Genomic DNA, 14,500 nt, shown 5'->3' on the forward strand with positions numbered 1-14,500 from the left:
GATTCTATGAGGAAACCAAAGGAAGCGACCACAGTGGAGCACAAGATATCACCTGTCTGGACTTTTGGAAAAACTAAGAAATGAATTCCTGTCCTTACTCGTCTGCTGTGACTTGGGGCAACATGTTGTGGGGTACAAAATCTATACATCAGGACACATCAAAGCTTATCCTCTTCCCAAATCGTACCTCACTTTTAAAACAGCCGTTCAGACAAGAAGAGGACGACATGGTGATGCCTCAGGCCATCAGTTACTTTATAACGTGAGAAAGGAAGGGCATCTGGGACAACAAGTTGCTAAATGGGTTGTACTGGACGGCTGGGGCTCTTGCCCAGCCTGGACGCCTGGAGGGTGGCAGGACTGGGAGAGAGACGATACCACGATAGGGCAGCCCCCCTGGTTTGAATCAGGGCCAAGGGATTGGAGCTTGGAAGCTCAATCTTGTTGGGGGCCCATGGCCACCACCAGGGGGTGCCTGGATGATTCCGGAACCCTGGACCACAGCACTGTTGCCACACTAGGAAGTGCTGCAGGAAGAGCATCAGAGGGCAAATGGAGCACATCTGGGTGCAGAATAAAAAGAGGCCACCTCAACCCGTTCAGGGAGCTCGAGGGGTGGAGGACACAGCAAGAAGAGAAAGAAAGAAAGAAAGAAAGAAAGAAAGAAAGAAAGAAAGAAAGAAAGAGATGGGATTGAGCTTAATTTCTGGGGTGATTTGTGTTCTGTGTGCTGTAAAGGAAGAAGAAAAAGGCAAAATAAAAGTGTGTGCTTTGGGACTTGGGTGGTCTGTCTGTCTGTGGCAGCCTGGAGAAGGAAAGACAGGCCAGTAGGTACTAAGCAACATCAAAATGTTGTACTGCTTGAGAAAACAGACAAGTGAATTCATTCATCATACTGACAGCCAGCCAACCAGGAGCATCTAGCAATCTCACCTTGTGAACTACCAAGGGTAGAATTTGATAATAAACAGGCCTCGTCTGAAGAGCGACGTCAGAAGAAGAAGAGAACAGAGTGACATCAGAAGAGGGCGCCAGCAACGTGCGCCTGCTTCCATTTGATCATCCGCAAAGCACTTTATGAACCGCTTCAAGTGCTTGATCACAAGCCTCCTGCGACGTTCATCCTTGTCATCTTTTAACTTTTCGTAAGCTTTTTCTAAAGACTTTATATATATATATATATATTTCCAGACTATACTGTCAGTCCTGTTTTCTATTATTCTTTATTCTACTGATATTCTTATTCCTGTAATAAAAACACCATGCTGCTTTTAACTCTTAGTGCTTTGTCTTCATGTCTGGAGTGATTGAAGTAATAAGGTTGATTTCTTTGAGCACCTGGTGCAGCCGGAGGTTTGCCATGCGCTTTGTGCTGCCAGGTTTATTAAGGCTGAGGGTGTGAGCTCCACCCAATAGTAGGGAACAGAACGTCAAATAAGGCATTCTTGGCTGATAAATGTCAGGGATGCTGAGCCTTTGTGTGTTTGATTGTATTCTTGGAGACCAAAAGTAATATTTAGGTCTGAGATATATCGTTAACCCTTAAACTGCCACATACTTGGGGGGTTAATGCACCCCTAGACGCCAAAAATGTTATTTGCTGCACTTTTTAAGAAAACATTACAATTCACCAAGAAAAAGTGAAATTTGAATGGAGCACATATTTTTTTTCATGCAAAGAGTATCACAATTACTGCAACACGGATCATTTTACACACTGCCAGTGAACTGTAAAACTATTAAAAGAATGACTGCAACAATCAATTATTATATGTATAATGTGCAACTGAGGGCATTGATGAACTTCAGTAAATCACCGAGCCAACTGTGCTTGAACTGGCTGCACACAGAGGTAAGCGCTGACGCTGGCAGGTTCGTCTAGTGCAGCGGCTCCATCCCAGGGACAGTGATGCTGATTCTCTAGGGGGCGCCAGTGGTCACGAGCTGGCTGCTCAATGAATGTACAGCACGGACTGATCAGCTCCGGCGTGCTGGCAAATTGTACTGGGAACCGACTATAGTCGTTTACAGCATTCAACGAATGTACTTTTGTATGTTTAAATGTATTCTTGGAGACCAAAAGTAATATTTAGGTCTGAGATATCATTAAAACATTGCATGTTGTTTGTGCCAATAATAAGTAAGTCACTTTGTCGCGGGGCTACATAATAGTATATTCTATGTTTGTGCCGATTGCGTGTTGTTTTCATCGTCCCGTTTACTGTTCTGTTATGTGTGCGTCAGTGAATGTTGTCCCCGTAAGTGCAGAGGGGAAGGATGATGGAGAGAGGCCGCAGCCTCGAGACGGAAATCACCGGTTTACACACCAGTAACATCCGGGACATTTGACATTTAAAAAAGAGGAGCGAAGGCGAAAGAGAGAGGCGAGAGGCGAGGAGAGAGAGAGAGAGGAAAAGAAGACAATTTAACCACCCATCTACAAACTCATCCCTGCCAATCATTGCTTTATTCCACTGCCTGCTTTTTCAACTACCGATCCTCCATCACGACAGCCAGAGCCGAGAAACCCTGGGGTTCAAATTCATTCCAACCATTGCCAGGACACTTATGGTGAGGTTGTTTTATTGCTGGGAGGAAGGACAATATGACTACAGCCAGTTTCAATACTGCCGGACTTTATTTTGGGACACATTGTTTCACCCCATTTTCAACTGCTGTGCTTATCTGATCCATGTTTGTGTTTGTATTGTGAGCTTTACTTTATTGTTTAGGGGCGAGGGTTAGGGTTTAATGAAAAGATGTGTACTCTTGTACAGTATAGAGAAATTAGTCACTGGTGACTTTGGGATAAGTGGTGGTTTGCGCGCACATATATATTTATTATTGAATATTTGTCTGTCTTTTCAAGTTACAATATACAGTATATCCGTGTTTGATTTTACATATCTGTTCACTGTTTCTGTTTATTTCGTCATATCGGGAAAAGTAAGACAACTTGTAAGGAGTACGGCTTGTTATTAGAGCAAGAAACCTCAGGTGATCCAAGGAATAAGTTTTGGTGGTGTAGTGGCCGGTCTGGGCAAGGAGCCGGCCGTTACAACTTGAAGTGCTGAGAGAGTGACAGGCTGTGATATTCCTAAGGCACTTGTGTGGATTAAGGTGCTGGAGGTGTGTGTGTGTGTGTGTGTATCTATTAGAACTTTAGAACACTCTGGACGAGAAGAGGCCATTCAGCCCACCAAAGATCACCAGTCCTATCCACTTAACTCCTCCAAAATAACATCAAGTCGAGTTGTGAAGGTCCCTAAAGTCCTCCTGTCCACCACACTACTGGGTCACTTATTCCAAGTGTCTGTCGCTCTCTGTGTAAAGAAAAACGTCCTAATGTTTGTGTGAAATTTACACTTCACAAGTCTCCAACTGTGTCCCCGTGTTCTTGATGAACTCATTTTGAAGTCACCGTCTCGATCCACTGCACTAATTCATTCCATCATTTTAAACACTTCAGTCAGGTCTCCTCCTGATCTCCTGTAAAGGCTCAGCTCTATGGATCTTCCCTCATAACTCATCTCCTGTAGCCCTGATCTCTGGACCTTCTCTACCGCTGCTGTGTCCTTTTTGTAGCCTGAGACCCAAACTGCACACAGGACTCCAGATGAGGCCTCACCAGTGTGTTATAAAGCTGAGCAGAACCTCCTGTGACTTGTACTCCACACATCAAGGCGCTATATAACCTGACAGTCTGTTAGCCTTCTTAACGTCTTCTGAGCACTGGCTGGCAGTTGATAGCTTAAATTCTAAATCCTTCTCATAAGGTGGACTCTCGATTATCTGGCCCCCCAATTGTGTATTCAAACCTCACATTTTCACTTCCTGTGTGTAATTCTTTACATTTACTGACATTAAATCTCATTATCCACAACTCTGCCAGCCTGTCTGCTGTACAAGTCCTTCTGTGATGATACAATGGATTCCAAATTATTTGTTAATCCACCTGTCTTGGTATCATCTGCAAACTTAACCAGCTTGTTCTTTATATCCCTTTCCTCAAATAAATGGCGAGCACCCTCTTCTACATGGTGGTGTGCTGGGGAAGCAGCATAAAGAAGAAGGACACCTCACGCCTGGACAAACTGGTGAGGAAGGCTCTATTGTAGGCACGGAGCTGAACAGTTTGACATCCATGGCAGAGCGACGGGCGCTGAGCAGACTCCTGCCAATCATGGAGAATCCACTGAACAGGATCATCTCCAGACAGAGGAGCAGCTTCAGAGACAGACTGACAGACTGAGGAGACCCCACACTCTGCGACTCTTCAATGCCACCCGGGGGGGTAAACGCTAACATTATACAAAGTTATTGTCTGTTATACCTGCATTGTTATCACTCTTTAATTTAATATTGTTCTTTATCAGTATACTGCTGCTGGATTTTGTGAATTTCTCCTTGGGATTATTAAAGTATCTATCTATCTATCTATCTATCTATCTATCTATCTATCTATCTATCTATTTATCATTATATAGTGCCTTTCATATCTATCTATCTATCTATCTATCTAAATAATTTCTAGATATTAAAAATAGCAGCTGCCCCAGCACTGCCCCCTGCTGGTCACCACTCTTAACATCGGCCAGTTCCGATGAGGTTCCTGGCACCATCACCCTCTGCCTCCTGTGTCTGAGCCAATTCTGCACCCGTCTCCACACATCACCCTGAACTGCCACTTCTTTTAGTTTGATGCCCAACCTCTCACGTGGCACCTTATCAAATATTTTCTGAAAGTCCTCATCAATAATCTCATCTGCTCCACTCCAGTCGTATCCTTTTGTTTCCTCTTCCTAGAATTCCAGCCTGTTAGTAAAACACGACCTCCCTCATCTGACCCCATGCTGACTGTCCTGTCTTTGCAGGTGTCGCTCAATCTCATCCTTACTAATTCCTTACATTAATTTTCCTGTGATGCATCTATGTGTGTGTGTGTGTGTGTATTATTCGTGAGGCCCTGTTGTAGTTAGGGTCTGAGTGTGTGTGTGTGATTATCTTAAGGTGCGACAGTAGACCAACCCGGTAATGAACCTGATGAGTACACCTACCCCTAGGTAAAGGGTAAGTAGAGGGAATACCACGATAACACAGGGCAACAGGTCGGTTTTCCTACTCACTCTGGTGGTCCCGTATTGGACCTGACCTGCACTTACAGCAGTGATTGGGGGCTCTCAGTACTTTCCGCTGTCTCATTACCTCTCCCTACCTGCAAACATCAAATTTCTTTCAAACACCTTCAACACATCTGCCCCTGTATCCTAGTGGGGTCCATTTCTGATCTTTTTATGTCTCCGTCAACACTAGAGAGTCCTGTTGACCATCGTAACTCAGCCCTTCTTTCAGCACATAAGGAGGTCTCCTCTAAACCCTCAGCTCCAGGGTACCATTCAGAATTAGGGTCTGTGAAAGCAGCTTGCCGATGCCTTTGAGAGAACGTATCTTGTCTTGAGTGGTCAGTGTTATGGAGTCCCTGTAGTTTGTCCGTCGTAATATTTCTCGTTGTCTGGCCGTTTGTCGCTGCTCTTCAGAAAGGTTGTGTGTGTAATTCGTTTTTCATTCTCTGTCCGGGTACGAGACTTGCTGCCGCTGATCTTTGGATAATGTCGCTCTGTGGCCACCCCTAGCCAAGCGCCCAGATTTGGTACCCTGACACTCCTGGCTTTTCTCAAAACTAAAAACACCTTTGAAAGGGAAGAAATTTCAGACCATCGATGAGATTCACGAAAATATGACGAAAGTGGCTGACAGCGATTCCAACAAAGGATTTTGTAGAGTGAAAGAGACGTCGGTCAGGAAGGTGTCGGACTTCACCTGACATTCTGACGCTTCTTTCAGGCAACCCCTCTGTGTGGAGGCTCAGGGTGACTTGTGTGTGTGGGTGTGTGTGGGTGTCCATCTATCCATCCATTATCCAACCCGCTATATCCTAACTACAGGGTCGCGGGGGTCTGCTGGCAGGAAACAAACCCCGGGCAGGACACCAGCCCACCGCAGGGCACACACACACACACACACACACACACACACACCCAGCACAGTTTAGAATTGCCAATGCACCTAACCTGCATGTCTTCGGACTGTGGGAGGAGAGCGGAGTACCCAGAGGAAAGTGTGTGTGTGTGTGTGTTAATATCACAAATGATGCGATTTATTCAGGCTTTTCTTTTAGTATTGAATTTAGTATTTTACTCCGCTTTATTCCTTGCTACTGGGGATTGAAACTACAACTCCCAGCAGTCCTTGCAGTGGCTCTGATTGGTCATCTGCTGAGGGTGCAGGGGCTGCTGGGTAGAAGGATGCCGGTGCGATATGTAAAAGGGGGCCAGTGATACAAAAAGAAGAGAAGTCTTTTGTGTGTCGTGTCTGGAGTTGCCCGTCTGCCTGCCTTCCCGTTTTGTTACTTGTGGATTCGTGTTTCTGTTGTGGATCATCTCCTGTTTTGGGTGTTTGGACTGCCTGCTGTCTTCCTGCCTCATGTTGTTTCATCTTGCGAAGAACGGCGCGCTCCTGATCCCATTCATACGCCATAATCTCATCAGGAAAGGACTGACCTTTACATTCACACACAGCGTGCTGATCTCTGGACTGTCTGCCTCCATCATTTCATTTCATCAAGTTGTCATTTTTCGTGGACTTCATAGTGTGTGGTTTTTGTTAGTGGTTTGTAATTGTTGAATTTGTGTTTATTGAACATCGCGTGAGGTGAACTGGAGTGGCATTGATGTTTCATTTACTATTGTTTAATACATTCTTTAATTGCTGTTTTATTAATTATTGCTTTTTTGTCTCTGCTTGTGAGTGTGTGCAGGTCGGGCCAAAGCTGAGTGCGTTCCTGGAATTTCCACCAAAAAGCAATCGATGGTGGCACCAGACCGCTACATATTGAATGATTTTCTATCTTCTTCTTCTTTCGGCTGCTCCCGTTAGGGGTAACCACAGTGGATCATCTTCTTCCATATCTTCCTGTCCTCATTATCCTGCTCTGTCACACCCGTCACTTTCATGTCCTCTCTCACCACATCCATAAACCTTCTCTTAGGCCTTCCTCTTCTCCTCTTCCCTGGCAGCTCTCTATCCTTAACACCCTTCTCCCAGTATACCCCTCACCTCTCCTCTGCACATGTCCACACCAACACCATCTCGCCTCTCTGACTTGAGCTGACCCTCTAATGTCCTCATTTCTCATCCTGTTCATCCTCGTCACACCAAATGCAAACCTTAGCATCTTTAACTCTGCCACCTCCAGCTCTGTCTCCTGCTTGTATTCAGGACACGTTTGTATCAATTGTTACTCATACCTGCTGCTTCTTTTTGAGAGTCTGTGAAGTTCCTTGAGCATGGGAAAGGCACCTTATGAATAAAATGGATTATTATTATTATTTGATGAGGTGCCACATGAGAGGGTGGGCATCAAACTAAAAGAAGTGGCAGTTCAGGGTGATGTTTTTAGGTGGGTGCAGAATTGGCTCAGACACAGGAAGCAGAGGGTGATGGTGCGAGGAACCTCATCAGAACTGGCCGATGTTAAGAGTGGTGACCACCAGGGGGCAGTGCTGGGGCCGCTGCTATTTTTAATAAAATATAAATGATTTAGACAGGAATATAAGGAACAAGCTGGTTAAGTTGGCAGATGATACCAAGATAGGTGGATTAGCAGATCATTTGGAATCCGTTATATCATCACAGAAGGACTTGTATAGCAGACTGGCTTGGGCAGATTTGTGGACGATGAAATTTAATGTCAGCAAATGTAAAGAATTACACACAGGAAGTAAAAATGTGAGGTTTGAATACACAGTGGGGGTCTGAAAATCGAGAGCCCACCTTATGAGAAGGAATTAGGAGTCGTAGTGGACTCTAAGCTATCAACTTCCAGACAGTGGTGAGAAGCCATTAAGAAGGCTAACAGAATGTCAGGTTATATAGCGCCTTGATGTGTGGAGTACAAGTCACAGGAGGTTCTGCTCAGCTTTATAACACACTGGTGAGGCCTCATCTTGAGTACTGTGTGCAGTTTGGGTCTCCAAAAAGGACATAGCAGCACAAGAGAAGGTCCAGAGAAGAGCAAAGAGGCTGATTATGGGGGGCTACAGGGGATGAGTTATGAGGAAAGATTCAAAGAGCTGAGCCTTTACAGGAGATGAAGAGGAGACCTGATTGAAGTGTTTAAAATGATGAAGGGGATGAGTCCAGTGTGTCGAGACGGTGACTTTAAAATGAGCTCATCAAGAACACGGGGACACAGCTGGACACTTGTGAAGGGTGAATTTCACACAAACATTAGGAAGTTTTTCTTTACACAAAGAGCGACAGACACTTGGAATAAGCGACCAAGTCGTGTGGTGGCCAGAAGGACTTTAGGGACCTTTCACAACTCAACTTCATGTGTTTTTGGAAGAAACGAGCGGACAGGACTGGTGATCTTTATTGGGCTGAATGGCTTGTTCTCGTCCAGATTGTTCTAAACAAAGTAGACCTGACTTAAGTGTTTAAAATGATGAAGGACATTAGCCCAGTGGATTGAGTTGGTGACTTTAAAATGAGTCCATCATGAACATGGGGGACACAGCTCGAGACTTGTGAAGGGTAAACTTCACACAAACATCAGGCGGTTTTTCTTCCCACAGAAAACCGCAGACTCAGAGACTAAGTCAGCGTTCCTCAACCTTTACGTATTTGCGACCTGAGTTTTCATAACAGTTTTAATCGCGCCCCCCTAAGGTTTTTTTGAAAGGAGCCCACTAATACCAATTTGTTCTTTTTTAAATTAATGATATATCATAGATGCAGATTTTATTATACCTACTTAACTTTTATCGACATTTATCTAACTCTATATTTATTGTTCTAGTATCAGAATGTAGTTTAAGTTAATTTGTTTTGGTTTCAATCGATGTATTTTTCATATTTTTGATTCTTGTTTTCTTATTTTCACATCTTTGTGCCCCCCTTTTTGTTACTTTGTGCCCCCCTAGGCGGGCCCGCCCCACAGGTTGAGAACCACTGGACTAAGTGACCAGGTAGTGCAGTAGACAGGAGAACTTCAGGGACTTTCAAAACTCGACTTGATGTTGTTTATGTAGAATTAAATGGACGGGACTGGTGAGCCTTGCTGGGCTGAATGGCCTGTTCTTGTCTCAGTCTTTCTAATATTACATTCTAAGAACAAACCAAATTTTATGTTGAGATCCTCCACCCACAACGCTGTCTCTACTGCTACTTGTTTTACTTTTGGGATTTTAATTCCACCAATGCCCCCTCTAATACTTCAGGTGCCCCTTTTGCCAATCTGCTCCAGACCTAGAACTGGGGGCTCTCCTTATGTGGAATGAGACGATGCACTCAAATCCACATACAGGACCCCAACGGCCAATGAATGAGTTGGAGAGGCGGAGCTTCAATTACAAAACTTCATCCCATGTCAATTGCATCTCCTCTTTCTGATGTGTGCTGATTTTTTCAGAAGTATTGAATTTTTCTCAACAATACAAATGTCATTACTTGTAACAGGCACATGTAAAAACCAAAATGGTTGCTTTGTAATCATTGGGCCTTTTTGCCACAAGTGTAGGAAGGAAATTTAAAATTTTTACACCAGTACCCAGAGGCTGCCAGCCACATGAGGTAATGGCTGAGCCTGCTTGCCTTAGAGCCACTCCCACTTGACTCATTTGACTTATCCACGCCCACTTGACTCATTCAACTTATCCACACCCACCTGACTCATTCAATTTATCCACTCCCACCTGACTCATTCGACTTGTCCACGCCCACTTGACTCATTCAACTTATCCACACCCACCTGACTCATTCAATTTATCCACTCCCACCTGACTCATTTGACTTATCCACGCCCACTTGACTCAACTGACTTATCCACACCCACTTGACTCATTCAACTTGTCCACGCCCGCTTGACTCATTCAACTTATCCACGCCCACCTGACTCATTCAACTTATCCACGCCCACTTGGCTCATTCACCAATCAGGATCAGCAGGCCATTAATGTGCGGCGCACACACTTGCCCTCTATATAGCACCTTTCTCAATGCCCGACATAGCACAGGATTGAAGAGTGTGGTCTCACCTCGGTGTTGACTTCATCGCTCGGTTCAATGCCAGCGTACTGCAAAGAGAAGAGAGAAAAGAGAGGGTCAGCCATCCGTCAGCAGAGCTCGGGAGTGCCCCCATTAGTCTCTACACCTCCCTGTGTGCAAAATGCCAGAAGAAATCCCTGAACATTCCGGAGCTGCTGACTGCACCCCCACCACACCCACACCAGGCAATGAATGTTGGACTCTATATCCTGCCAGTTTTTCCAGGTGATTTGCAGGAAAATGCGTGCAATGGTTGACCTGAGCAGACAAAGCATCAGCCTTTGGTAACGTGAGTGGACCTTTCACAGGAGGCTAAGGGAGTCGGAGTGTGGGACATTTTTCACAAACAAGCCATGTTATATGAAACTTGGTAAGGGGTTCATAAAAGCAGTGGTAATTTTTGTGATCCGCCATCTGTTGGAATGACAGGGACCAGATGAACACTCAGACACTTATCCTTTTATTAGGGTGCATTGTATTTTTGTTCAATTGTGCCACCATCCTGTTTATCCATTTAAAGTTAAATCTGCGTTGGGTGTTTACTTGCTAAGATATGGTGGTCTGTAGTTAAGGTCAGGAAGTCACTTTGTAGGATACAGTCCACACTCTTCAAAGTCCTGGATCAGCCTAGTCACTCTGCTCTGGACTTTTTCCTGTGCTGCTATGTCTTTTCTGTAATATGAGATCACACCACACACAGATCTCCAGGCGGGGGCTCACTAGTGCGTTATATATCTTAAGTATAACCTCCCTTGACTTGCAGTGCATACGTAGGGGGCGCTATATAACCCAATACCCTAATAACTGTCATAGACTGTCATGTCTGTCCACTTCAATCAGGTCACCTCACAATTTCCTTTTGCGTCAGATCCTTCAGTCATTCCTTCCCCCAGATGCTCTCGATGGTCCTGGCCGATCTCCTCTGGACTTCCTCTAGTGCTGCTTTGTGTTTTCTGTAATAAGGAGGCTGAAGCTGCCCACCGTACTCCAGGTGAGGACTCACTATGGTGCTGCACAGCACATCAACCTAACATCCTATTAACCTTCTTCATAGCTTTGTTCTCTTCAGTCATGTCATCTTTTAATGTCCACTGGCTTGGCTCCTTCAGACTTTGGCTGAAATGTTTCAGAACATCATGAGGACACCCCTACAATCATGACGTCAGCAGCCTCCATTCGGACTTCACAACACCTTTGCGAAACACCATCGGCTCAAGTTTCACGTCCAGGTCATTTCTTCTCCACTTTCATAATAACTGATGTCACAGAAGCGCAATCCTCAGGTCCGGGTAGGCAGACTCAGCTGTCACTCACAAGTGGTGGTCTGGGGTCATAAAGTCTGTCTGAGACCCAAAGCCACTGGCGTTTCCCTGATGAGCGTCACCTTGTGTTGCTGTGAGGCGTTGGACTTTTTTTATGTTTAACAGAAGTTGGTGCACAAGGCCAGTGGAGCCTTCACTAAGTGAGGTGCCTTTGCTGTATGCTCTCTAGGGGGCGCTCTTGTTGCACTTACCGTGTTTTCATCCCGCTTCATTTTGATCCGCCTTTCTTCAAAGACCTCCAGAAGGGTGTGCGTCAGCCCCTTGGGTTTCGAGCTCTCAGTCGCAGGTGCTGGATGAGGGGATGTTTTAGCAGCAGGAGAAACTGCACCTTGGGATGTCCGTGGCGGGGGGAAGATGGGGGCGAGTCCTGAGGGGTGTGGAGTGTCGCATGGAGGTGTAGGGGGGTGGTGGTCTGCTTCACCTGCAAGGAAAAGCACAGGGTGAGAGAAAGAAGTGCACCCGTGTGTTGACCTGAATTGTACCCTTGTTGGCTTTGCCAACTGCACTGTGATGGGCAAGAAATGCAAAAAAAAAAAAACGATTAAAAAAACTCAGCTTCTTTTTGAGGCCTGCACTGCCCACACTGCCCACACCGGGTCATGTGGATAATGGGGAAAATATTGGCAATTTCAACAAGTTTGTTAATTTTCTTTTTGGGATTTTCAATTTGTTTTATTTTGTTTTTATGCTTTGGACTTTGCTGAGTCTGGTTTCTTCTTTATTTTGTAGTTTCATTTTGTTCTGGGTCTTATACAGTACTTTTATTTCATCATTAGCTTGAACTCGAATTGATCAACAGAGAACTCAGCATATTCAGCATGAGTGTTTGCAGTGCACCACCTATTGGAGTGTATTTCGTTATGAATGTAGTCATAAGATGCATTCAATTTGTCATTCCAACAGATGGTACAAACATTTGCAATGATAAAATCTAATACTACAAACATACGAGGTGTGGCAGAAAAGTAATGAGACTGGCAACACTGCAAGCGACCTGGCAACGCTGCGCTGTTGTCCTTGATAGAGCCCGTGTATCAGTCCCCCATAGCTCAGTGCGAGTTTCAACTCCTTCCGTTAACTACGTGATTTTCGTGACTGCTATTTGCGAAGTTGTGTTTTTGGTTGTGCGTCACGCAAAATGGAACAGCGGAATTTGGAGCAACGTTGTGCCATTAAACGGCAAGTGTGACGTTTGAAAAGTTAAAACAGGCCTATGGGGAACATTCGTTATCCCGAGCTCAAGTTTTTCAGCGAGGCCTTCAACTTCGAAAACCAATGAAAACATCGAACGTATGAACACTCTTGTGAGATCAGACCGTCGTTTAACATTAAGAATGTTGAGTGAACAATTCAATTTGAACAGATTTACCGTTCATCAAATTTTGACTGAACATTTGCACATGCGAAAGGTCTGTGCCAAAATGGTGCCAAAAAACTGCCCTCTCTCTCCATAACAGAATTTTTGACCTTAAAAGGCATTCCTGTGGTTCCCCAGCCCCCTTATTCACCTGACCTCAGTCCGTGGGACTTTTTCCTTTTTCCTAAACTGAAAAATGTCCTCAAAGGACGTCATTTCGGGACTTTAGAAAACATCCAGAAGAGTGTAACGGACATGCTGAAGACCATACCGGTTGAAGACTTCCAGTGCTGCTACCAACAGTGGGAACAACGTCTCCATCGGTGTGTAGCTGCCCAAGGGAACTACTTTGAAGGGGATAACATTGATGTTTGAAAAAAATAAAAACTTTGCTAAATAAAAAATCAGTCTCATTACGTTTCTGCCACACCTCGTATGCCATGTTATATGCCAAATGGTATGGGGTTCATAAAAGCAGTGGTAATATTTCTGATGCACCATCTGTTGGAATGACAAATTCAAAACATTTTATTACTCCAAATGTTTTTGATGTGCCATCTCTTGAAATGACAGAGACATAGTAACCAGGCAAACACACAGACATCCTATTTTTAAGGTGGACTAGCTGTGCTACTTGTCAAAGAAATCTTAGGAATCAACGTAGACCTCAGCATTAAGGTTTGCAGTGCATCATCTATTGGAATGTATTTCAATAATGCGTGTAGTAATAGTTGTGTAGTTGTGGTGCATCACAAACATTTATAGTGATAAAATGCAATACTACAAACATATGCTATGTTATATGAGATTTGGTATGGGGTTTGTAAAAACAGAGTTAATGTTTGTGATGTGCCATCTGTTAAGAGTGACAAATGCAATGCATTTTATTACTACAAGTGTTTTGGATGTACCATCTGTTGACCTAGACGAGATGAACACTCAGCCACTAATCCTTTTATTCAGGTGGACTGTATTCTTGTTCAATTGCGTCCCCATCTTGTTTATCTATTTAAAGTTAGATATGCGTCTGGTGTTACTTGCTAAGATATCAGCAGTCTGCCAGTCTGCGGAGAGAGCGCTGACCTCGTCGAGAGGTTTACTTACCTCAGCAGTGACATTCATGTATCTCTGGTGACTCTTCCTATGAAGTCTGTCGATGAATTGGGAGAGCATGGGGGGTCATGAGGCCACTGGAAAGGGGTGTGTGTGGCATAAAAGAGTCCTGGGGCTCACGTATAATGCCGTGCATAGCACTCGCACTATAACATGGCGTAAGCACAAAAGCTGAAATGTGTTTACGCACAGAAAAATCCAGATGCAGGAATCTGTGCGTACTCCAACTTTCACATTCTTCTGCTACATAAATCCCGATCAGCGTGAAAACTAATGCTCGTGCACGCGCATTTTGTAACGCCCCAAATCCTCCCAGAATTACGCCTATTTGAATATGCAAATCAATATAAATCGCCCTTAAGCGCAGCCTTCTGTGAAAAGACAATGGGAAAAGCACGGGGAAAATATAAGAATTTCAGCGAATACCAAGTGGAGGCAAATGAAAAACATACTATTTGTTCAAATAAACCGTGGTATAATCAACAAAAGGAAGTTGATCGAGTGACATAGCGTGTTGGAGAAACTTGAAAGCTCACATTCACAAAATCGCACAGTGCCGGAAATAAAAAAGAAGTCACATATCAAAGTCGCCGTGAAAAGA

At 44.4% G+C, this 14,500-nt stretch overlaps 1 protein-coding gene across 1 annotated transcript in view; it reads right to left on the reverse strand.

Annotated features, from left to right (window-relative positions):
- LOC120537892 (mitotic spindle positioning) overlaps positions 1–14,500 on the reverse strand; it is a 42,979-nt gene that overhangs the window by 2,939 nt on the left and 25,540 nt on the right. The window contains exons 3-4 of the mRNA XM_039767150.1: positions 11,621–11,850; positions 10,098–10,136 (exon numbers count right to left, since the gene is read on the reverse strand). Coding sequence (XP_039623084.1) covers positions 10,098–10,136; positions 11,621–11,850 — 269 coding nt within the window. The remainder of the gene's footprint in view (positions 1–10,097; positions 10,137–11,620; positions 11,851–14,500) is intronic.

This window comes from Polypterus senegalus, chromosome 10 (genome assembly GCF_016835505.1).
Source record: "Polypterus senegalus isolate Bchr_013 chromosome 10, ASM1683550v1, whole genome shotgun sequence".
Lineage (NCBI taxonomy): Eukaryota > Metazoa > Chordata > Cladistia > Polypteriformes > Polypteridae > Polypterus > Polypterus senegalus.